The sequence below is a fragment of the Exophiala bonariae genome, assembly GCF_035927105.1.
Source record: "Exophiala bonariae strain CCFEE 5792 chromosome Unknown scaffold_18, whole genome shotgun sequence".
Taxonomy (NCBI): domain Eukaryota; kingdom Fungi; phylum Ascomycota; class Eurotiomycetes; order Chaetothyriales; family Herpotrichiellaceae; genus Exophiala; species Exophiala bonariae.
The window spans coordinates 581,032-605,003 of NW_027042493.1; the positions used below are offsets into that span (position 1 = coordinate 581,032).

Here is a 23,972-nt window from a genome sequence, read left to right on the forward strand (position 1 = left end):
GTGCCTAACTAAGTACCTAGGTGCCTATGATGGGTCAACCACTCCGAATCCTCTCTCAAGATCATCTCCCCAATTCTCCCCCGTCTATAAGGACTTCCTGTTATTCAGTCTCGAACGAGGTACGTAATCAGCCACGATTGGTCTCCAAACCGCATGTTGGTGGGTGGCTGACCCTGCAGTTTGGATCTTCCATTACGAACCGGGTTCGGCGTCGGGGAGTCGTCGACTCGTCGCTCGATTGGCATCGCTCCACCACCACGCCACGTTCTCGACCATTTGAACACTGACCATTTTCACCCGATGGTTGGGCCCTCGGTTTCACTGACAGGGATACTGCCGCCATGGCTGCATGCCCGTGATGCCCTAGACAGGGATCTGGGTGCCCCCGAATGCAAATCGGTCCCATCCTTCTGCGTCACCTTCCTGAATGCTCTTGGGATAACTGGGTCATCGAGCTCATCGAGCTCGTCCAGGGCCCACCTGGGGTTCTCTATCCACCACCTCAAGCGCCCTCCATCTTCATCTTTGGCACTCGTCTTGAATCTTCCATCAACTGAACTTCATGTTTTCTGTTTGGTGTGCCACCTCTGCAATTGACTGGCTCGCTCTGGCCTCCATGTGACCTGCGCGACCGCCTCCAGACGGGAATGCTGTAGCCACCAATCTATACTTCTGACCAACGACCGATAGATCTTGGAGCACACGTACACTGAACTTTACCACAACATCCATCGAGTTCCAGAATACCGCGTTTGGAGCTTAGGGCCATTGACATTCGACCCTGTCGCTCCTACTAGTCAGGATCAGACCAGTTGATACTTTGCGCTATCCTGCCTTAGCTGCCGACTTCTTTGAGGCTCACTACGAGTAGCTTTCCCTCGCCTCCCTCCCTCCCTTCCTTGGACCAATTGCCAAATATCTACTCGGCTCATCGCCAACTCCATTTGTCTTTTTCCTGGCTGGCTTTTTCCTTACAATTTACACTCGTTAACCCAAGTTTGCGCTGGGACCGGAACCTCCTCCTTCCAAGACCCGTTGAGACTCAAATCGGCTGCTTTTCCAACCCATCTCACCTGTCATTCGTTAAGAAGCTTTTGAAAGCTACTGGGCACCGATTCATAGCCCTCGATTTGTCGCACAAGTCGACGTGAATGCCAGTCTCCTGGTCACAAATTACAACCTATTTCACCTTTGAGCGGTACATATCTTCACTTCAGACGGCAATCTCATCACCTATCCGTGATTGGGACCGAGACATTTTACTTTTCCTAGGCTTGTGACAGAGCAGAGTCATCTTTGAAGCAATTATCCAGGATTTCAGGGTCTTCAATCTTCGATTATAAAACGTGCGAGAAAACAGCCTCCATCTTTGTTCAATTACAAACTTTTCCAGTATCAGCCATCTTCCAAAGCCTTGAAGCAACCTTTTCGCAAAATGTATCTCATTACAACAATCTCGCTGTTCGTGCTTTCCATGCTTGGATTCACTTCGGCTACGCCCATCGTTCGCAAATCTCTCAATCCCAAATTTCTTCAAGCTCGATCTCCTCTCGCCACTGCCGCTTTCGCATCCGACTGGCCCACCAACGTCATCATGCTTGGAGGCTCTCAAAGCTATGGTCTGTATATTCCGGTTGATGGCACATGGTACGACTTCGAGAACATCCAATGTTTGGGTCTACCAGCATATGCCATTGGTGACTGTAACGACATCACGGTAGACAACATTGGAGTGGTGGCTGGAAATGGACCTTGTTCCTTCGTCGGTAATGCCGGTTGGGCTGGAACATTACAAGGGAATGCCGGAGAAGGCTATTACACCGTTGGACCTCCACAAACCATCATCCGTGGCAAGTGTGGCAACCTCACATGAGTTCGTCATGGATTTCGACGATATCAATGTTGAACGACTGCATCAAGATTCTATCATCAACTGATGCACAAACGAACCCAATGGAAACGAATGTAACATGTTATCGATAGATTTCACTTTCAGCAAGCGAACATTCGAATTTGGGATTGTTTCCAGTTCCACTTCGTTATTTTTCTGCCTATCAATCAAGCAATTATCAAGCACGATCATCATTATTTTCAGCAAGCCATGAACCAATTTGCGTTTGTCAAGTGCTTCTTGTATTTCATGTCGACCGAGAACAATTTTCCTGGCTTGAGAGCAACACGAATATCAGCGCCATTGACAACGTCTGCACCTTTTCTCCCATTTGATGGACACAACCGGCAAATCGCAATATTTCGCAACCAACACCTGAGATCTGCGCAACCTCAAGTACCAATATCCGGGTCTGCTCGAACAGAGATACGGAGACTCTCCATAATGATCGGCGCCTTGGCCTGTGATCATCAACTCCATCGTGCCGATCATCCTGGCCATGTTCAGGGATTGGAACGCATGGTAGACTGAATGAGTAATCCACCCAAGCTTCCTGAAATGGAAACGAAAACAAAAAAGACCCTAGCTAGCATTATGATACCCATGCAATTTTGAAATGTGTTTTTTGCAATCGATCCTCCCTCCCTCTCTTTCTTGATCGTTTCATTTGCTTTTCCCATGCGCGACTCATTTCCATCAGGTGGTAAGTAGGTATTCACTCGTCTCGGGAGCACCAAGAAAGTCGGTACGAATACGAGGACGTTAAACTTATGCTTGGGAGCTACGAGGGACAGATAGACCACCACAACCACCAGCCAGCCACAACGCTTCGAACATGCCATCGACCACATTTCTCACTCCACATCCACGAGCACCGAAAACAGTGCGTCAGACCCCCACGAACCAGGCGAAAGCTTATCTGACGCAGCTATTCAACAGCCCTACCCACACTCCACCAAACTTGATGTATCGTTGAAAAAACTCCGTGGTGCTGTTGCTAACTTGTTACTATGAACTAACCTCCCAGCACGGTAAGGCACAAGGACACTCGACGCCGGCCTGAACCAAGAATATCAGACTCGTTCTTCAAGTAATTACTTAACTTGATTACATCTCACTACATGGCGCCAAACGGAGACATCCCTCTTCCTTGCGCGAAGGATTCCGGTACCTGATTTACGCCGCTTCCCAGTGTTGGCCTTTTTAGTCTTCGAACACGGAGATGAATGAGGGATCCTCCAATAAACCAGTCACAACCAATTACCTCGTGCAGCTTACCTTCTGCCAAGTACTAAAGATATCGTGCTCACCGGCAGCTCGAGTGTTGGGACGCCGGCGAACGGCCGGGAAGCCTGATGGGTGTGGTATGTATGTATCCGTACCCCCGTACTTACTTCGAGTAAGATGTCTGCACCGACCCACAAGACACGAGAGGGGGCCAGAGGGGGGCGGGGCGGAAAGACGCATCATGCATGGCTTAGGAGCCGGCATTCAGGGACCTATTGAGGAGCCAATTCAGGACTCGACGGTGGAATTTATCCATTATCACCACTGCATCATATCTTCGAAACGATCTCAGTTGACTCAGACTGGGGCGTCAAGAATGACAACTTTGGCCAACAGCGCAGAAGAGACACCATGAGAGAGGTCGTCACGTCTTCATCGCTCTATTTACAGCAAGATTTCCAATGCGCGTTCCCGGCCGTGGTATCCTCACTACTCGCTACCTTCGTCGGCAGGAAGCCAGAGAAAGTAAGTAGTTCAGACTCCTGAGGCCTTCGCGCGTCTTGTGGTTTGGAACGTACATCATGGCGAGGATTTAAGAGTCCAGCATCAATCATCTTCCTCAGCGATTTATTCTTTGAGAGAACTTTTGAGTGGGCAAAGTGAGGCTGAGGCTCTGTTATCTCCTCTTTCGGGGATGGTGGCGTTCGGTACCGTTGATCAACCCCATTGATTCGCTGCCCCTTTCTTCTTCCTTGTTTCTTCCAATGCGCCTTAAGCATCTATACGAGGTACAGTGTGTACGTGAACAGAATCTTTTCCACCTTTGGGTCAATATGACGCCACACTTCGCGTACCTAATATTGTTCTTGCCGAATAGGTACCGCTTGTCTTTCCAGGACAAGAAAACAGGAGACCCCAGGGCAAATCCATTGGGCTGAATTCTTGAGAGTTGCATGAAGCTGAAGACAAACTACCGCTCAATCATACCGTTTTATCGCATTGGCTGACCTGTCTTCATTCAGCGACCAAAACCGAGCTCGTGGATATCACTGAGAGAAGGATCATTTTACCTTGACGCGCCTTTGAGTTGTGTTTCAACTTTTGTCGAGATGCCATGGTAGATCGAGACCAGTGTTGAGAGAAAATACGAGGCAGTCGGTGCCGGAGCTTCAACTGCCCATAGACTGTGGATGTCCGATAGCTTGCTGTGGCTGTTCAATCATCACCAATCACGGCTTCGAGTGATGTGCCCCGATTCCAAGGCTTCACCAGACCGGTTGGCTGCCTGTCGATATCCTACAGGTTGAAATTTGAACAATGCAGTGATCCATATCAGTGGTTGGCAACTGCGCCGACTTAGGGTGCGCTACAATCTTTGGCTTCTTCTTGTTTCCTCCCAGGCACGCGCGAAAACGCAAGGCTGAGCCACACCCATGTCGAGCGGGCATTTTCTCTTAAGCTCGTGGCTATGACCAGTATGAAGAGTTTCGCACAGGCACTGGTCTTCCTCCTTTGACCCTTCCTCCTTCTTCTTCGATCGGCCACCTACGGATACTTTATCTCAAATGACAGCCTTTCGCTCCTTCCCATCAGGGCTACCGCAGCTGTTGCTCCTCTTCTTCCAGGCATGGACTTTCTGCCTCCTTATCTCACCTGTCAAGGCCGACACCTACCAAACAATTGCAAGTGTCGATGCGTATAGTCAGCTTCGAGCGTGCGTGCAGGGATGCTTTCTCTACGGCAATGCCGGGTGTGCAGGTGATTCCATTGCAGACGCACTCAAATGTCCATACGGATGCTTCAACGTCGCGCTCGATTCCTGCTATTGCAGACCAGACCTGCATACCGACGCAGAACGCCACCTCTCAACATGCATCAAAACAAAATGTACCGGGGCAGGTGCCACCACGGTCGACATATCCAGTGCGGTCAGTATCTACGACGGATACTGTGTAGCCGCGGGTTACACCGCAATCCGATAGCCAGCCAGCACCGAAGCGACCACCACGCCATCGTCGAATACCAACACAGTCACAACAACACGCGTGGTGACGGAGACTTCTACACCAACCACGATCATCACCACGACCACTTCTTCAGGTCAAAGTCAGCAGACGTTCAGCTGTGAGTGGCTCTTCTGGCTCTCCAACGCCCTCGGAGCCCTGCTCTACAACCTTGTCCCGTGATGTGATATGTGCTGACTTGAGTCTTGAACGGTAAGCCGGATCTCAAACCTCCTCTCCTCCCTCCTCTTCTCCCAGCCTTGGGCCATCTAGCTCAACAACAACGTCCGCATCAGAAGCAACGAATCCCACACCGAGCAACCCAAGCGATATGTCTAACACGCGTACAGATCCTGACTCTGGTCTCAGCCGCGAAGGCATAATAGGACTTTGTGTAGGCATCGCCTCAATCATCTTAGCGCTGCTCACCTACCTATTGATGTTGAAGATTCGAAAGGAGAAGAAAGAGAAGAAGAGACTAGAAGAACAAGCCGCTGCTAGACCTGATCTTTTGACTCAGCCGATGCAGGGGCAGATGCAGACACACGAACAAGGTGCAAGGGACGGGGGTTACTCACCATATAATATCAATCCACGTCAACGTCAGGAGGAATACAATTTGTTGGACCTGTAAAAGACCAAAAAGACCACGATGTGTTATTTGGCTGAAGTAGTATTTAACAATTGACATATGACATATGACATAGAAAGTCTCACCACAAAATATCACCACGTCAACATATTAGGTACTAGATACCTACCTTTGCAATAAGACAGGCAAGTGAGACACGACAAAGGCCGAACCGAACACCACTCCCGCGGAGGTTTCTCGAGCTCCACGGACAGACAGCCCAACATAAGAAAACAAGTAACTAGCGTAAGAATGATAAACAACCGATCCTTATTGATGACCTCACCGGGACAGGCTAGGCTCACTCACTACTCGCACGCTCTTAACACGACTCGTGGAGAAAGCATCAATGACTACGGGGTACAGACTACAGAGCAGCACAGTCCAGTCCCTCGGTACTTGGAAGTTACTTACCCCAAGGTACCTAGTTACCACGCTCAGAGAAGACTGCTGATGGTCTTCAATGAACGCCAAACACCTGACTGATCAATACCCGAGACGCCCAAAACACCAAACATCTGGACTGAAATGATACAAAACAACCAATCTGCACTACACCGTACGTACCCATATGTGCACGTCCCGTCCCGACCGGACAAGAGGAATTATGTACCAGTAGTGGTAGTAGCAGTTGCAGAAAGCAAGCAAGGAAACAAGCCACTGTCGACCCAGATTCCTTACTCACTTACTTCCCTCCCTTCGCCCTCGCTTTCGCCGTAACCTCGACCTTCTCCTTCGCCTTCATCTTCATCTTCGCACGCGCCTCCTCCTCCCTAACGACCTCGCCAACGACAATGCGACAAAGCCAGTGCGCCAGCTGCTGGACACTCCAGCCCCAGACGACAGGCCCACTCCCACTCTCACTCCCATCCACATCCGCACCGGGAAAAACACCATACCCAGCCTCGACCTCCTGCATGAAGCGCTCGAGGACCTCGCACTCGCCCTCACCGAGCGTCCAGGTCATGACGCCGCGGTCAACGCCTTGCTCGGACTCGTCAATCTCCATCTGCGTGCCGAGGAGGCGGCGCACGGCGGGGCGGATGTGTTTCGGGGCGTGGAATTTGGGGCGTAGAGATTTGCGGTAGATGATGTGGAGGGTGCGGAAGTGCGTGTTGCTGAAGGGCCCTGTCGTGCTGAGCGGTGTGTTGAGGGACCGTGTTGGGTCGGATGGGTACGAGGGTGGGAGGAGGTAGGATGGTAGTTGTAGTGATGGTTTTGAGGTGGGCGCGGTCGCGGTTTGTTGCTGGTGTTTGCTGGAGGGGATAGTGGAGCTGATGGTTTGCGTCCAGGCTGGGTGTTGTGCTGCGTTGTCTTGTGGGGTGATAGATTTGGTTGCGCTTCGTTGTGTATCGACAGGCGCACTCGTGAAATCAGGTTGATGGACAGTTGTTGACTCCTCCGTGTTGGTCTTCTTGTCTTTCCAAAGCCAAGACCGCCAGCCAGGCTTTGTATCTGAAGACTTTGAGACTGTAGGAACTTCAACAACAGGTTCCTCATGAGAGCGTTCCTGCTCTGGTTCGAGCTCGGTCTCCGTGTCTTCCTCTTCATAGCCATACGATGTCTCCACCGTATCCTCATCATTCAACAGCTCTCCTTCCAGCTGTGCTCTGATTTGTCCCGACGTAGAATCCTCGCACCCTGATCCGGATTTCATACTAAAGCTAGATTCCAATCCATGAACATCAACTCCTCTCGACCGTTCGCTAAAGATCACTCTTCGGTTCATGGTGGGAGAATCTGGTCTTCTGAAGCCCATTTCTGGTCCGGAGATCTGTCGTGATCCTTTCATAGCGGAGCGTGGTGTTGGTGGTCGAGGAGGCGATGATTCAGAATTTGTCTTCGTGTTTCTGAATGGAGACTGTAGTGGTGCGGGCTTGTAACTGGGCGCGTTATGCATGACGTCTGTGGTCGATATTTCCATCGAAGAGTCGTTGAAGTTGACTGGAATCCTCATAGGTGGCTCTGGTGATGGGATAGCATCAGGTTCGCCAAAGGTATTATTGATGGGATCCTGAAGTGCCTCTTCCAGTCCAATAGATGAGGAAATGATTTGTTCGACTGCTTCGTGGCTGTCTGTCTCCTGAGAGATATCTTCCTCTTGATCGGCCTGTTGGTTTTTTGCCCCAGTCAAGTCAAGCCCCGAGTCATAATCCTGCTTCTTTCCAGGTGTTCCTAACATTAAATCAATATCAAACTTTCCACTGCTTCGTCTGGGTCGGAGCTGATTGTGCTGTGCCCTTTTAGATTCAAACTTTGCTTTCCCAACTTGCTGTTGCTCCCAGAAAAGTATACCAGTTTGATCCTCTAATTTGGTGGAAAGAAGGCTTGATGGTTCTTCCGGTGCGGGTACATCATCGCCTCTTTTCCAAGGACTGGGAATTAAACTCCGTCGTGGTCGACTCACCGCTTCACGGGCGACATCTCGTTGTTTCTTCTGTTCGGTTTCTGAGAAGAATCCATTTTGATTCTGTTCGATGGGTTGAGGTTGCTGAGTGTGAGGACTGGAAGAGTTCTTCGCTTCTGCCAACCAAATATCCTCATCATCGTCCTCCTCATATGAAGAAATCAGATTTGTAGCAATGGGCTCAGCCAATTGGGTCGAGGTCTGAATATGAGCAGCTTTATTCACAACCGCCTGACTCTCATCATCATCACTGTCGATGATAATGACCTGACTCGCACTGGCATTTTCAATCTCACGCGAGACGGCTTCTCTATCCAATTGCCACTCTCGCTCGCGGCGAGCTAAAGTGTCCATCAATACTGATTCAGAGTTCTTTGATGCTGGGTTTTCGGGCGTTCTTACAACCGCTGTAGACTTGGAGACAACTGGATTGAACATCTGAACCGGAGTTCGTTGGACTGTGGTTTCACCTCGCCAGATTTGCGTCTGTGGTTGGTGTCTAGTAAGCGGTTCAAACTCTCGCTTTCCCAATGATTGCAAATCAACATTTGTGGATATTGATTTGGCAAAAGCGTTTCGCGGTTCAACTTTTGCAGGTGGACTAGACGACTGCCTCTTCGCGAGTTCTTCGCCAAATCGAAGTCCAGCGCGCAATTCACGTTTCGTCCCTGCATCGAAGCCTCCAAATAGACCATCATCTTCCAAGCTACGTGACGAGGAGCCCAGCTTTCCTCTCGTTGAACTCTTGTCGCTAGGGTGATCAGGAGACACAACATCCTGTAATGCGATGCCTGCAAACACAGCTCCAGCTGATCCACGATGTTGATGGTGCGGCGTTCGGCGAGTGATCTGTTTTGGTGGTGACGGTAGCTTGGGTGAGGAGAATGTTATTGGAGTTACTTTGCGAAGATTTGAGGTTGGAACACGTAGCAAACTTTTCCCCTTTTCTGCCACTGGTGGTGATGATGGCACAGTACTGGAGAACTCGGTGTCATCGGCGTTTAGGGTAGGATAATCGATGGTTGGCTGGGGTTGAGGTTGTTGTCGTGTTATAGGCTCAGTTCTGACAACACTTTCGGACCTGCTCTCGGGTACTGTTTCACCTGCGCTGGGTAATTCCTGTGGGCTCGGGATGGCATCCTCGATGATTGGCTCCACAGCGTTTGGATCTTCTTGGACAGGACTGAGATATTGTCGTGCGGATGGGATCGTGTCGAGATCGATCATAGTGAAACCTTCGCTCTCCAATACTGTATCGAAACCGACTTGTTCAGTCTCATGGATATCATCGCCATTGTCAACAATGCCAATGTCGTCTGAATCACCATGATAAGATGAAGTTGGCGACGGGGTTGGATAGCTCATCGCGCTGTTAACGGATACTTTGCGCAAATCCACAGGCTTCGTGGTAGAGGTTCTCACTCGATTTTGCAACAGACTGGAGTCGCTGATATCTTGGTTGTCGTCTGCTACCGATTTGGTCGACATCGCTCGTGAGCGCACTGATACTCTGTTGAGGTCGATCTGACGTAGTTCCGGCGATCCACTCTCTGACTCTTCGATTGCTTGCTCTTCTTGTTGACCGTAAATCACTTCAGCATCTGTATCCTGTCTCACTTCGAAATCCGCTGCTGTAGAAGATCGCCGCCGCGAGGACCTCACCGGAGAAGACTCTGGCGCAGCCGCAGCATCTGTATCACCCGTACTCTTGCGCGTGCGATTACTTCTTCTCTTGCGCGGTGACGGGTTCTTCTTCTGCTTGGTCCAATCATCACTCTCAGCATCGTCACCCAAAGGTCTGGCATCCAGATCCGTCACACTCTGTCTTCGAGACCGACTATTGCTTTTCTGACCGCGTGTGGGTGTCGAGCCGCGCTTGCTTTTGGCAGAAGCCGGTTGGGAATTTCGACCTCTCGAGGACTTGGCTCCCCCAAGCGGTGAAGAATCCTGTCGCAGGGGTATCTTCATGGTCTGGGTCATGGTTCTCGTCCTTGGGCCCTCTGAATCCATATCTTCCGGCTCTGCTTCGACAGTGACTCTGATTTTCCAGGGGCTGAGGTTCTGTTCGGAGACAGTTCGGAAAGGTGAAGATGGAATAGCGATGTGTTCAAGCGAAGGTGCTGCTGAAGAATTCCTCCTTAGGTCGCGGGTTGAGGTCGCATTTTGTTTTCTGATCGGTGATTGTCGACTTCTGTATGCGGAGTGACTTCTATCGTTGTCGTCGTTGAAGGGAGATGCTAGAGGATCAGGGGAACTGAGGTCGTCCAATCTGTAGGAGGTGTTTGTGGGGGTAGGTGGCATTGTGATGGAACGGTCTGTGTGTGGAAATTGGTCTGAGAGGAGGACTGGAATGTGTGGGTGTGGGTTAACTGCGCATGACAGCTGGCATCGAGATAGGTAGAGGAGGAGATGGGACTGATTCTGGCATCAACGGAATAGTCGAGCGCTTGTCTTGTCTATCATCGTATGTATGAAATTATGCATCTGAGGGTTTAATGCATAGGTACAATTAGAGGCCCGTTCAAGTTGCTGAAACATGAGGCTGTAAAGAGTTGTTTGTTTACGATGACGTCGATTTCAGAGCTTCTGATTGGTTGCAATAACACGCGACTTTTTTTCCACGACTCTTTCTCAATGCCAGCCACACAAAGCGCTGTGCCATCAGCTTCCGCCAAGTCCAAATAATTATATTCATCTTTGATCATCTTCTTCATCATCACGTTGCTCCTATGTCCCAGTGCCACTCTTAAAATGTAGAAAAATCATAAGTACTATAACTCACTGACGGACCAGTCTCGGGCGAAAAGATCTCCAAGTCAGTGACACCCCACTCAGGGTTGTTGATGCCATCAATCCAGACTTGAGGTTCGATGGCCATGCAACCATATTTGTTGACAAACTTGGCTGCGTTTGCGGTTCCATTGTTTCTGTCCTGTTGGCTCTTCTTGACAGCAATGTTGCCCTTCTGGCCATTGCAGGTGTAGATCTGCATGCCTATTTGATTGGTCGAGACATCCAACTGAATACCAGTGGTCTTCGACCAAAGGGACAGAACTGGATAACCATTCGAGTTGTCGCCTGCGCCCGCTGGTCTGTCATTGATGAAAGCATTGTCCACACCTGTGCAGTTGTTACCACAGAGGCCTTGTGCTCCCTTGATGGAATCAGCAAGTAACTTGGGAGTTGTAAAGTCCAAGGCCGGCACAGTGTCGACGGTGCCGATGACACCAGTTGGAATTAGAATAGGGTCAACTTCAATGTAGCGGTCTGCGTAGGGCATCCACAATGTTGTATCGTTCAATGTGTTTTCTTCTTTAAAGGCATTCAAATTCCAGTAGATATGGTTTGCCAACATGATGGGTGTTGGCTCGTCAAGTGCATGGGATACGAGGGTGCATGTAAGTCGAGGTCGGACCTCTCCTTGTGGACCACTAGGATAGCCTCCTACCGAGTAGGTAGCAACGGTCAAGACAGTACCTGGGAAGCCCTCAAACCCGGTGTCAAGCAGGCTGAATGAAATGCTTGAGCTAGAGGTTGAGACAACTGTCCAGTTCCTCTGATCGTAACCTATCAAGCCTCCATGCAGGGTGTCGCTGCCGTTGTTCTCGTTTTGAGGAATGTGGTAGGTATTCTCTCCGATGGTAAATGTGCCGTTCTTGATACGATTGGCATACCGGCCGACCACGGCTCCGAAGAAGGTGTGGTTGTTTGCCGAATCCTCCACATATTCTTCCCCAGTATCATAACCTGGCGCAACGTCTTGCTCATTGCCGTCGCGATCTGGGACAAGCAGAGAAATGAGACGAGCGCCGTAGGGGATAAACTTGCCCGTGATACCCTCGGCCGAAATAGTATAGATTGCCAGAGGATCCGACGTGTTGCTAGGGCCGCTACCCATGGATGGTGTTTGCGCAATGGCTGGCGCAACAAGAGCGCACGCAGCGATGACTTTCACGACCTGAGACCACATTTTGACTGTTCTGTTGATTTCTAGATGATCTTTCGAGAGGTACTGGTTGCGCGACTCTGGCAGGGAAAAAAAGTGGACGCCAGATGGAGAAGTTATAAACAATTTCCCTGTCGGCTTCCCAACGGGGTGCGGTGTGGTGCGGACGCTCAGTACTTTGGGGAAAGTTGTCACCTCATATTGCGACGGGTGGTCATCTGTGGCTCTGATGACATGGAGTAGAATGATGCGTGGCCCTCACCGAGGTCACTGTGGGTGAGTTGTGGTGACTCTGTGAGTCAAGGTCATGGAATTGGAAAAGAAGCTCTCTGGCGTGCGGGGAGCTGTGGGCAACCAGCCTGGATGCAGTAAATGCCCTGTCGATCTGGGGAATCTCACTGTGGGATGAATGGCACGATGTGACGTGGAGGAGAGGAGGAGTAGATTCACTGTGTCTGTATTCGCCCAGCAGTTCAGATTCCCCGTTCTCAATACATCCACTGGCATGCGTCTTCCAAGGTTTCTCGTAGGTCCGGAGTACGGGCGACGGACCATCACATTCGATTCTCCAACCACTCTCCACCGGCTTCTTGCCAGCTTCGGCTATGACCACAGTTCAATACAGGGTACTCGGTAGCCACTTCTGTTATGTAGCAGTCATGTTCATTTTCCACGGTACAATCTACCTTGTACCTAAGAACACCGGTCGTGACATCATTGGTAGTAGTACTCGTACATTTCTCTCTCCAACTCGGAGCTGAACGGCGCTTCTAATGCGGAAAAACTCCATCCGGTGCCGTGTGAGATCCGGCCGCTCACTTCCATGCTCTCTCTTCCCATGCCAGTGCATTGTACAACTGGCCGCCCTGCAAACACACTCTCGGGGTGACCACAATATCCTTTGCCCGCATTCTCCATCACCCAACTTGGACCTGCTTCCCCCCCGGACCTTCGTTAAATCTTCCACACATTAGCCATCTGATCCTTCAAACCTTCCCTGCAACTCGTGAGTCCACGTCGACTAGATGCATGTCCAAGTACACTGGCCAGTCCGGAGCAAGATTGCTTCTACCCTCCGATAATGGTTTGAGCGCTTCTTCAATAGCCTTTCGGTCCACCTGTCCCGGCGGTTGTGATTCGCCCTGTAGAATCTTCATCAAATCTTCGTCCACTTCTTCTGCCATCAATCGACTCGGTTGCGGAAGGAATGTTCCTGCTCGGCCTTGATGCGTGTGTAGTGTCGCGTACGGCAATGCTGGACGGCTCGCTGCTTTCTCTGCTAGATCGCTAAGCGAGTTGAGACCACCTAGTCCGCCCGTGGTTCTGGTCGATCGGGTGATGTGGACGTTCTGGCTCGTCGACCGATCCATCTCGGGTGCCTCGAGATGTTCATCTTCTTCCGAACCTGATTCGTCATCTGAGCCTGAAGGCTTGTCTGCATCATCTCTTCCTCGTCTTCGAGTATTGCTTGCCTCGCCCTCCTTGCGTGAAGTGGTAAAGTAATGACGAGCTGCGATCTGGGCTTGGTGAGATTGGAAGTTCAGCTCTTTGTCGGTGAAGAGGGTATGCACGGAATAGACAGGTGCGCTCTGTGGGGCAAGGGTTGCTCGAGCACGTTCTCCAGGTGTAGAAATGCCGTTTCGTGAGGGCGATCCAACATCTTCTTCAGCGGCCTTGCGCTTGCGTCTGTTGTGAGACACGTCGCTGACGCCGTTCAGTTCCTCTTGCTCTCGGTGTCGTGTGAATCGGGTCTTTCGACTGGTTGGCTGGCTTCCAGGACTGGCAGGATTGGTGATGCTGAATTGGCTAGGATGAAGAAGTAGAGCATTGGTGTCGGCAATATCAAGTTGTTCCTTCTCTTTCATGAGCTTTTGCCTCTTGTTTGACAAGGCTGTGAAAAGTCGTTCTCTGAGAGTGGTGGTCATGTGTTCACACTCCTCTGCGGCCAAATGGAGTCGGTAGTCACACTCATACTCGATGCGCTTCAAACGGGCCTCGTGGTTGTTCTGAAAGAATGTTAGCCACGACAATCCCAGACAGGAGTAGGAGTAACATACCATTAGTTGAATGAGGGCCAATTCTTTGGCTTCCTTGGCATCGTTCACTTCATGCACAAACTCAGCGTACCACTTGCCCGCAAGCGAAGACATTTGAGATTGGTAAGGAGTGCCGGATGCTGCGAGCTCTGCGATTCGCGCCACCTCTTCTGGGGAATCCTCGAGGGGTTCAGGGTCGTAAGGGTCAGCTTGTGAGATCAGACTCATGTCGGTTTGAAGAGCAATGAGTTGTTCTCGATAATGCTGTTCCCGATTTGAAGCCAGCTCGCTGTAGAGTTCTTGTTGATGAGCCACATGTTGATTCCGGCGCTTGTCTCTCTTAGAGACAGGTTGAATCGGTGGGGTGGGCGACCGACGAGGAGGGAATGAAGGGTTGTCGATCTGTGGAATGGGTGATGTGGGAGATGGAGAGTACGCCATATTGGCAAGAAGTAGCAAGGAGACCTCGCGCCGTCAATCAGGTCTTCTCCAAGATGCGACAGAAGTGGCAGATGAGGGTTGTGAGGAAATGATGGTGTTGGTGTTGGTGTGGTTTGAGTGCAAAACGCTGCGAGGGAGAGAGAGAACTTGAAGTTGGAGGTGAGTCGAGTGGCAGGCGGTTGCTTCTCCGGATTGGGCCGCGCCCGGAAAAAAGTGCAATCTATCCGAAGTTCTCACGTGACGGTTACTTTGGGTCTAGCAGATTCTTAGTCAACTTGAAGCTGGCCTCTGTTATTTTGTCCATCGCCTTGGACGCTAGATCGTTGGCGGATCATTCAATGTTGATTGGCAGATGGATATATTGTCAAGCGCAAAGAGCAAATACCACCATATTCTATGTCGTGACTGTCGACAAAGTGCTCACCAGGATATTCCTGGTTGAGTCAATATATCGACTGTTGAGACTGTGGTGATAACCAAGGCTGGAATGTTTGAATACCCCCGAATATTACATACGGAGTACACAGTGCCCAAATCTTTACGGCTTCTCCCAATGGCTGTCTCACGACGTAGCTCCGTAACCGTATCATAAGATTGTGCGACATGCGTATGTGTGCCTTGACAATCCAGTCCACATCTCAACCGGATTCACAAATCATCATCCCAACTGATGCTGAGTTCTAGCTAAGGCCGGTCATCACGGAGCTAAGGAGGCACCCCGTGGGGCATAAGCAACCAACTAGTAGACGAGTTATGCACCAAATGCGAGATCCCGATACTTACCCCTCAAAAGCTCCAAGGGGGTTGTTTACCACAAATAAATTCGAGCACTACCAAGGAGCAGTGGCTGACTTCTTGACCCTTCTGCTGATTGCTCGTCTAAGTTCGAATACTTATGATAGAAGCTTACTCACTTCCTTGTACTTTCAACTTCTCCTGTGAATTGGTCGAATGCTAGGATAAGTCTGAACAATAACTACAAAACACATTGCACACCGCTGCGAAACCTTGTTCTGCTTCAGATAAGTACCTTTGGAAGATGGCTCCAACTATCATTCACTCTGTCTTGCTCTTTGATGGTACTTCTGTACACCATGATGCTACTGTCTCCTTTGATTCATCGACTGGGTTGATCATCTCGGTCTCCAAAGAGAAGTCGGGCTTTCCACAAGGTGCCACAGTGATTGATGGCAATGGTCATACTCTTCTGCCTGGCTTGATAGAGTCACACATGCATGTGCATGGTCTGCACCTACCAGAGGGTTCGGACGAGAACGACATACTTCGGAGTCCTTTGAGGAGCGGTGTAACCACGGTCTGTGATATGCACTCAGATCTCGGAGCTGTCAATAAATGGCGAGACCGCGTCGCAGAAGAACTGAAACAAGCAAAGGCCGGAAGCACCAGTGTTTCTCTATCGGATTTGAAGACCGCCCTTCTTGGTGCAACGATCGCTGGCGGGTGGCCTGGTCCGATTGTACTGGGTCCGAATCCGACAGACGAGGTACCACTTACCCCTGCTTGCCTTCGTAATGAAGGTTTTCGATACCGTGCATCCCTGACGCTCAATAGTTAAAAGCATATGTGAGCACGTGGCCCACACTAACCGAAGAAAATGCCGCCGAGTTCGTCAAGAAGCACAAGGCTGAGGGAGCCGACTACATTAAATTGATGCAGGAGAACTGTTGCTCATTGGCCCTCCCGACAGACTCGATCCCATCAGCTACCCTCGAGCTACAGACTGCTGTCGTGAAGGCAGCTCACGCCGAGAGCCTACCAGTCGTCGGACATGCCACCAGTCTGGGTTCAACCGAGATTGTCCTCAACGCCGGAGCAGATGGCTTGACCCACACTTTCATCGACCAAGCACCACCCCAGAGCATCATTGATCTGTACAAGAAGACCAATGCATTCGTGATTCCAACCTTGGTAGTCTTGAGTAGTTTGACCGGAGAGTTCCAAGAAGACCGAGATCGGTTCGCTGACATCGCCTTTAAACGTGGTGTGGTCGATCAAGGCACCAGACAAAACATGATTGAATCCCTCAGTCTCAAAGCACCCGAGGCCAAAATGGAGTATGCCTTTGAAACCATCAGAAAGCTGAAACAGGAGGGCATCGATGTCGTTGCAGGTACGGACGCGGTTGCAGGTCTCAAAGGAACGGGTATCGGACCCAGTCTGTGGCATGAGCTTGAATGGTATGTCAAGAAGTGCGGGTTTAGCATTCCGGAGGCATTGACGTCTGCCACGGCCACCCCAGCACGGCGATTCGGTTTTGGCGATCGCGGTGTTGTGGCTGAGGGTAAGAGAGCAGATCTCGTGTTGGTCAAGGGTAACGTGACCGAGAAGCTGCAGAGTCTATGGGAAGGCGAAGGGATTGTCGGAGTATGGAAGCAAGGATTCAAGGCTTCGGGTTGATCTCTTCCTACCGAAGCATAGCCCTTTCTTGCTTGAGCCTCATGCAGTGCAGTGAGTCATGAATTAATCTCACTCGACCTGAATATTCTCACTTCAGTTTCATTTGCCATACTATCGCGAGCCTAGTGATGTTGTTTCGCACCCATTTGTTGATGCTGTAGGTCATCACGAGGGGCCAAACATGCCCACTCGATCAATGTGTGCATCCAAAAAACCATATCGAAGGACGATACCGCTTTGCCATACTGATGATAGATAAAAATGGACTCGAAGTGTATGTCTAGACGATACCTACCGTTCACCAAGGAGCTGTAGGTCAAGACCTTCAGAGCTTCAAGTGACAGGGCAATTGAGGAGACGAATACTAGCCTGAAAGTGAGCCAAAGGTGAATCATGGCATTCACTATCCGATGGTGGAGAAGTGATGCTTCACTTCTAGTTTCGATCTATAAAACGAGGTGATCCTCAACCTATTTCTCATTCTCTACCAGCTTCCAACCTTTCTTTTCTATCGTTGCTCCGGAGCTACTAAATCGTGCTTACGCTCTGAGCTCAACATGGGGGCTGGAAATTGCGGTTGCTCATGCCATGAGCAGGAGCTCAATTCAGACAACTCGAACTCTGACTCTGATATCTTCTTCCCGGCAGAAGAGGACCTGACGACATGTGATGCCCCTAAGAAGGCTACAAATCAGCAAGCAACGACGGAGCAGGACGCCTCCTACGATTTCGTGAAAGAAGTTGTTTCAATGGGCAGATGGGAGAAATACCTAGGTCGCTTCTTTTGGTTGCGGGAGCCGTACGGACAGTACTTCGACATTGGACTGAGCGAGGTAGCATCTGCTCACCCTTTTGTTGTGGTCGATGTTGAAGTCAAGAATGAGGGCCAAGGCAATATGTCCAAAGTCTCGTTTGGTCTCTCCATGGTAAGTGATGACTTGTTCGGCTCACAGCACAAACTTGGTTGACCGAGAATAGATTCAAGCATTTTCGAAATCTTCTTGCGAAGGCAAGGCAAGAGAACTTGCGAGTAGGGGCCATTCACTAGTTCCAATATTTCCCAACGCGCAGAATCCTGAAAGTGTACCTCAGATCGCGTTCTTGAAAAGAATGGACCAAGAAACTCCGCAGGACTCTTGGATTCGTGTCAGCACCATCTACTACGTCAGGGAGGAGCAACTCAATCTTGAACGCAAAGGTCTCTGGAGTAAATTGCAACTACATTTGGCTTCCGTCAATGCAATTCGACAAGAGCTCTTATTGTCAAGGGTTGGAGACTCTGAATTCACTCGTGTTCAAATGCAACAGTTCGTCGCCGCACAAGCCACAGTGCAAAGCATCAATACAACCACGCAGCCCCGTAGGGAACAGTCTCCTGCAGAATACAAGGCCCGCATGGACAATCAGCGATTGCAATGGGCCAAGGGTACTCAAGACCACCCGGAGCTTTTGCTTGTACATCTCATGCGAATTATAGCCTCCCAGTAAGGATCGCAGCAACGTCCCAAAGGCAGGAATCAATCACGCCACGAGCAGATTCAGCAGAGCAATCATAATTGGAAGGTAAGGCTATTCTGGAGAAGAGGTAGACGGGACAAGCTGGAAAAGAATGAGAGTTGGAACTAGATGACAGGATCAAGATCCAGTGCCGAGCGACAGTTCATACCTCAGGTGAATCGCTACGGCGAAGCAATAAATAAAATCTCCCACCAGTGATGATCAAATGTTTTCTGATTCTGCAGGAACCGGCGTCATGCATGTTCCCATTTCTCTTGGGGAACGAGCTCCCTTATGCAACTAAATCATTCTAGTGCCCATGTTTTTTTCAACGGTTTGTCCTCTTGATTCTGTTATCGTTGGAGTCTAGTTAGACCCTCCTTTGACCATCTCGGCTATCTGCGAGACCCACAACTTTACGGAGTACGCAGTACTCTGGACTGACTAACTAGGGCCCCTTAGTATGCGTTTGCTGCGCTGTCACTTTGTCTTAACTCGTCATGCTCTAGCACCTACTGGAAGAACTCTATCTGAACTGCTCGGAGGTGTGTCACCATGGAGGGGTCGAAGTGGGATTCACACACTTGCTGTCTGGGACTTCGCTGTTGTCTCAATTTGTCACTGAGCACTTTCTTCAATATCAGACAAGACCAGGTGTTGAGAAAAACCAAAAAACCTCATCAAACACAATGCTAGACAACAACGAAGAAGATCTAGAGCGGCTCGCGGAGCTATGTCTCTCCACAGCGAAGCAGATCAAGCAGCATCTCGCTTCGACCGGGCAACCCCAGATGAGTTTTGATCAGAATGGCCCGCCGTTCTTCCCTCATGCAACCAGTCCTCTGGACATTCAGCTGGCGAGGCTGGATCTCCGTGCTGCCGCCAAGAGGCTTTATGATCTTGTCTCTGGCCCAGATGAGGTCGTCGCTTATAATACCTACAATATTGTGAGTCTGATCTATGGCAGTTTTCTCGCTTTCTTTCTTTGAAACAGCGTCGAATGGTTGTTTATGTCTCAATTCATCCTGGATTGGGAAGTGGTCGATGTCCGATATGTGAGGAAGTCATCCAAGAAGCAACCATCTCTTATCAGTTGAGTTCTACATGATCTCCAGGACCAATATGGCCTACTCCAGGACTCTCTCACACCAACCAACTGACTGAGTCCCTAAACCACACAGACCCACGACCTCAACGCCTTCCACTACGTAAACCACTATTCCATTGCGTCCGCCGTCCCCTTGGACTCCAGCATCAGCTACAGCGCCCTCGCGACCGCCCTCTCCCTCGACACGAAGCAACTCCGCCAGATGCTTCGCCAACTCATCCAAATCCACGTCTTCCACGAGCCCACGCCCAATGAAGTGGCACACACCGCGTCCTCGAAACTCCTCATCACACACAGTGGCGTCGCCGCCTTCAACGCCTACATCTCGCGCGACGTGTTCCCCATGGCCGTCAAGCAGGTCGAAGCGCTCGAACACTTCGGCCACGGCAATCAACACCCGCACGAAGCCGGACTGAACTTCGCGTGCGGTACCGATCTGCCCATGTACGCATACTACGAAAGCCCGGGGCAATCGGGCGTGCGCGGGCGTTTCTCCCAGCTGATGACCTACGTGAGCTCATTCCCCGCGATGGATAAAGAGCACGCGGCGCACGGCTTCGCGTGGGATGCGCTACCCGCGGACAGCGTGGTGGTCGACATCGCCGGCAACGTCGGCCACTGCTCGATCCAGATCGCACGGACGAACCCGTCGGTGCGCATCATCGTGCAGGACCTGCCGAAGATCGTGGCGCGCGCGACCGACCCGGCCACGAGCGTGATCCCGCCCGAGCTGCGCGACCGCTTCACCTTCCAGGAACACGACTTCTACGCGCCGCAGCCGGTCAAGCACGCCGCCGTGTATTTCCTGCGCATGATCATGCACGACTACTCGGACGCGTACTGTCTCAAGATCTTGCGGCGCATCGTGCCGAGCATGGCGCCGTCGAGTCGCATCGTCATCATGGACCAGGTGTCGCCGCCGGTCGGGGTCGTGCCGAGCGCCATCGAGCGCATGATGCGCACGCAGGACCTGCAGATGATGTTGTTGACGAATGCGCGGGAGAGGGATGCCGCCGAGTGGCAGGAGTTGATTGCGGGCGTGGTTGTTGATGATGATGGCGATGGGAACGAGAGCGTGGATGACCAGGTCTTGTCGACCAAGACGACGAGGAAACTGGAGATCAAGAATATCGTTAGTCCACAGGGAAGCACAATGAGTCTGATTGAGGTGGGATTTGTCGATGACGTTGTGCCCGTTGCTAATGGTGTCTCTGATACCAGTGCTGAGTGAACGGCCATGGATAAATGGAGCAGAAGGGCATCTCATTGTTGCAATGAGGGCCTCGGGTTGAGGAAGTAAATATCGTGAGATATGATCATCAAGACACAGGTAGCATGGATAGACTCCGTATGCTCCAGATGCATTGTCGCTATGTTGTCTTGTTTCTCCGCAATGCTGCATGGGTTCTTACAGCCTATGTTTCGAGTGGCTCGAGTGTCAATTCGCACCGTCTGGGCTTTCGAAAGAGAAAAAGTATAGCACTGACAATATACACACACGTAAACTTTCATTATTAAGGTACGCCTCTGTGCAGAGGAAACTCGTAGGCGAACGAATACTGGGTAAATAAAAGCTCGTTATCCACGCTCACTGGCAAAGTCCACAACATGGGATCAACACAATTAGTTCATATCCGCCGGATCGGTGACCCAGACCAGTTGTCGACCTGACGCACGAGCTTCCCGGTCAGCCTTGATTCCCTCTTCAAATTCCTTGTCCCAGTAGGCAATGGAGTCTTCGGTGTCTTTCTGTGTCCAGTTCTTGCGCACCAGATCGGCAATGTACGAGCTTGCGATTCCGGCCTCTTCATACGTTTGAACTGTAACGCTGTCGAAAATGCTCTTCGCCCATTCGTCAAATTGATGTTCACGTTCGTACTCCGTCATACCATCTTCGCCGACTGTAGTATTGTCTAGTTCTTCGCGACTAGGTTGTTTGGCTGGAGTTTCTTCCTCCATAATCGTACTATGGTGACGAGGCTGGAAGTTCGTAGGTCCAGGTGTTGAGAACATCAAGTTTGACTCTGTGAAATCAGAGTTGGTCAAGTCTTCGTGCTCGGTGTTCGAATCTGTCAATGGGGGAGAGGATGATCGTGACCGTGCTGGCTCTCCATGAGACAAGCGTGATGATCGTGCTGGTTTGTACTTCTGAGCCTCGGATCTAGCCTTGTTGAGTCTGGTTTCTTGTATGTCATTGACAACACCACTGTCATTCTGGCTGGGGAATGATGAGATAGCATTTGAACCAGAGGATTGAGGCAACTCTGCATGAGACATCCGAGGTGTACTCGGTTGGGGAGGAACATTGGTTTGGGTTTGACGTTCCTTCTCCTTTTCGAGTTCAGATAACTCACTATCATCAAAATCATCGTACTCATCAGCTTCGGGAAGACGGAAATGACCAGGCGATGGATTCGCGAGCGACGGACGCCAGCTATTGTCGTTGGGATCGAATACATTGTTGTCGAGTGCAAATCGAGTGGTCTCATTCTTGCGCGTATTGCTGATAGTGGATGGTGATAGGATACTTTGTGGGTTGTTCAGCGACACAGATGACTCAGAGATGCTCGATGTATCGGAAAAGACACTGCCATGATACTGTCCAGCTGGTCCATATGATCTATAGACGTGCTTGACTTCGGTGTTCGGATTGAACAAGACTGTTTTTCCTGACCGACCAATAGTAGAATTGGCATTCTGTCGCAATGCTGAGCGTAGAGGAGTTTGAGGTTGCTGAGTTGTCTTGGTGGGAGTTGATGGGTCCAGAATCGAATCGACCTCGTCAACGTGATTTTCAACGTCGAGATAGCTATCATCAATACCGAAACCACCGGCCTTTGGACCAGGTATTTTGCCATCGACAGATGCTAGCTTTCTCTTGTTAGAGCCTGGAGTGGCTTCGAACTCGACATCCTCATCTCTTGCTTTTGCCGCCAAAAAGGCTTGTCCAGATTTGGTTTCTCCGTAGCGACGACGCTTGAAGTACTGATCATGCGCAGCCTGATAAGCATGCGGCGATGGAACATTCTCTGGAGATTGCCGAGGACTATTTGCCACCAGATCGAGTTCTGGAGTTGGGCTTGAGGTTCGCTGTTGAGGTGGAGAGGTTCTGGCCGTTGGCTGTACCGCCGGGGTGCTTGATTTGACTGGCGATGAGCCCTTGAAGAGCCCAAAGATCTTTCTCACACTTCCGAAGATACCAGGCTGGACCGGAGTACTTTGTTGCTGAGGGGTCTGTGGAGTGGCTTCTTCCGCGGGCTCGGGGGTTGCCTTTTCCTCTTTGTCATCGGTCGGTTTCAATATCTTGGCATAATATGGAGATTCATGTAAAGCCTCGACGGAATGGACTTTTTGAGCGAAACCGGTTGGTGTATCCAGAATCGATATCTTGGGTGGGACGGACAGGGCAGATCTCGTGCGCCAACTCGAGGTGAAGAAGGGCTTGTGTTTTGGTGGCTGGGGTGTTAGAAGGTTGTTCCGGGCGCGTTTCGATGATGACTCGGCCTCATCCTCGGGTTCTCGACGTCGCTTTCCTGTAGGGGTCTCTGGGGACTTTGTCAGATCTGGGTCCGTTGGAATAGAGGCATCCTCGCATTTTGAATTATTCGGCATGGTGCCTTTGTTCACATCGCTGGGAGGTGGGGGAGATGATGGAGGTGACGGAGGACAAACAACACGCCGCTGCGGGCGCTCATAGCAGATTTTGACATTAGGGATGGCAGATCTCCTCTTACGTTTTTGGGGGACATATTCAGAAAAGCCTTCGGGCCGCGCTCCTTGTCCACGCGTGTGGACCATACTTGGGATGATGGGAGAAGGGGAGGAACAGGAGGAAGGGAAGGTGACGGAGGTGTAGAAAAGAGAAAGAAAGAGTCACCAGACGTGACTCAATCACAACGATGCCTGGTAGAAATGTGAAGGCAGTCTGAGATTCACGAAACAGTGAATCGCAAGTGAGATGGAAGTGCTGGCGAACTTTAGTTGCTGTTTTGGGACTAGTAAGAATATTCTCTTGGCATCTGTTTCCGCTTACCTAAGGTCAAAAGTACGGAACTGGAACTGGAACTGGAACACGCCGGACTCTGAAAACACGCCATTGCGCCCTACTGTGCATCGGCGGACTTCAAATCACCAACACGAGTACTATGGTATCTTTGGATAGTGCCATGTCAGTCACAGACCTGGAGGTGACATGCCGAACGCTCATTCTCAGGATCAGCATTTGTACGTTCCTCGGAAGATCGTGAGAGCTTGCAAAGTCGGTCTTCCAATTCTGCGGATTCATTATCTAGATCGTCGCTTGATGTTTTCACAGCCCTTGTATTGCTTCTATCAAGTTCTGGAGATAAATTTACAATGCCAGCTTG

At 50.6% G+C, this 23,972-nt stretch overlaps 9 protein-coding genes across 9 annotated transcripts; 5 read left to right on the forward strand and 4 right to left on the reverse strand.

Moving 5' to 3' along the window:
- Positions 1-1,435: 1,435 nt before the first annotated feature.
- Positions 1,436-1,873, forward strand: LTR84_004144 (uncharacterized protein; the record flags this gene model as incomplete). The annotated part of the gene is made up of 1 exon (XM_064847722.1): positions 1,436-1,873. One exon carries the CDS (start codon positions 1,436-1,438, stop codon positions 1,871-1,873), a length of 438 nt encoding a protein of 145 aa, XP_064704834.1.
- A 2,988-nt stretch (positions 1,874-4,861) lies between these two features.
- On the forward strand, positions 4,862-5,755 carry LTR84_004145 (uncharacterized protein; the record flags this gene model as incomplete). The annotated part of the gene is made up of 2 exons (XM_064847723.1): positions 4,862-4,868; positions 5,472-5,755. The coding sequence occupies 2 exons, from the start codon at positions 4,862-4,864 to the stop codon at positions 5,753-5,755; spliced, it is 291 nt and encodes a 96-aa protein (XP_064704835.1).
- A 682-nt stretch (positions 5,756-6,437) lies between these two features.
- Positions 6,438-10,460, reverse strand: LTR84_004146 (uncharacterized protein; the record flags this gene model as incomplete). The annotated part of the gene is made up of 1 exon (XM_064847724.1): positions 6,438-10,460. One exon carries the CDS (start codon positions 10,458-10,460, stop codon positions 6,438-6,440), a length of 4,023 nt encoding a protein of 1,340 aa, XP_064704836.1.
- Positions 10,461-10,905: 445 nt separating this feature from the next.
- LTR84_004147 (uncharacterized protein) lies at positions 10,906-12,129 on the reverse strand (the record flags this gene model as incomplete). The annotated part of the gene is made up of 1 exon (XM_064847725.1): positions 10,906-12,129. One exon carries the CDS (start codon positions 12,127-12,129, stop codon positions 10,906-10,908), a length of 1,224 nt encoding a protein of 407 aa, XP_064704837.1.
- Positions 12,130-13,091: 962 nt separating this feature from the next.
- Positions 13,092-14,582, reverse strand: LTR84_004148 (uncharacterized protein; the record flags this gene model as incomplete). Its single annotated transcript, XM_064847726.1, has 2 exons — positions 13,092-14,111; positions 14,163-14,582. The coding sequence occupies 2 exons, from the start codon at positions 14,580-14,582 to the stop codon at positions 13,092-13,094; spliced, it is 1,440 nt and encodes a 479-aa protein (XP_064704838.1).
- Positions 14,583-15,621: 1,039 nt separating this feature from the next.
- Positions 15,622-17,000, forward strand: LTR84_004149 (uncharacterized protein; the record flags this gene model as incomplete). Its single annotated transcript, XM_064847727.1, has 2 exons — positions 15,622-16,086; positions 16,155-17,000. 2 exons carry the CDS (start codon positions 15,622-15,624, stop codon positions 16,998-17,000), a joined length of 1,311 nt encoding a protein of 436 aa, XP_064704839.1.
- Positions 17,001-17,557: 557 nt separating this feature from the next.
- LTR84_004150 (uncharacterized protein) lies at positions 17,558-18,488 on the forward strand (the record flags this gene model as incomplete). Its single annotated transcript, XM_064847728.1, has 2 exons — positions 17,558-17,926; positions 17,979-18,488. 2 exons carry the CDS (start codon positions 17,558-17,560, stop codon positions 18,486-18,488), a joined length of 879 nt encoding a protein of 292 aa, XP_064704840.1.
- Positions 18,489-19,186: 698 nt separating this feature from the next.
- Positions 19,187-20,836, forward strand: LTR84_004151 (uncharacterized protein; the record flags this gene model as incomplete). The annotated part of the gene is made up of 2 exons (XM_064847729.1): positions 19,187-19,444; positions 19,679-20,836. 2 exons carry the CDS (start codon positions 19,187-19,189, stop codon positions 20,834-20,836), a joined length of 1,416 nt encoding a protein of 471 aa, XP_064704841.1.
- Positions 20,837-21,228: 392 nt separating this feature from the next.
- LTR84_004152 (uncharacterized protein) lies at positions 21,229-23,403 on the reverse strand (the record flags this gene model as incomplete). The annotated part of the gene is made up of 1 exon (XM_064847730.1): positions 21,229-23,403. The coding sequence occupies one exon, from the start codon at positions 23,401-23,403 to the stop codon at positions 21,229-21,231; it is 2,175 nt and encodes a 724-aa protein (XP_064704842.1).
- Positions 23,404-23,972: the final 569 nt, after the last annotated feature.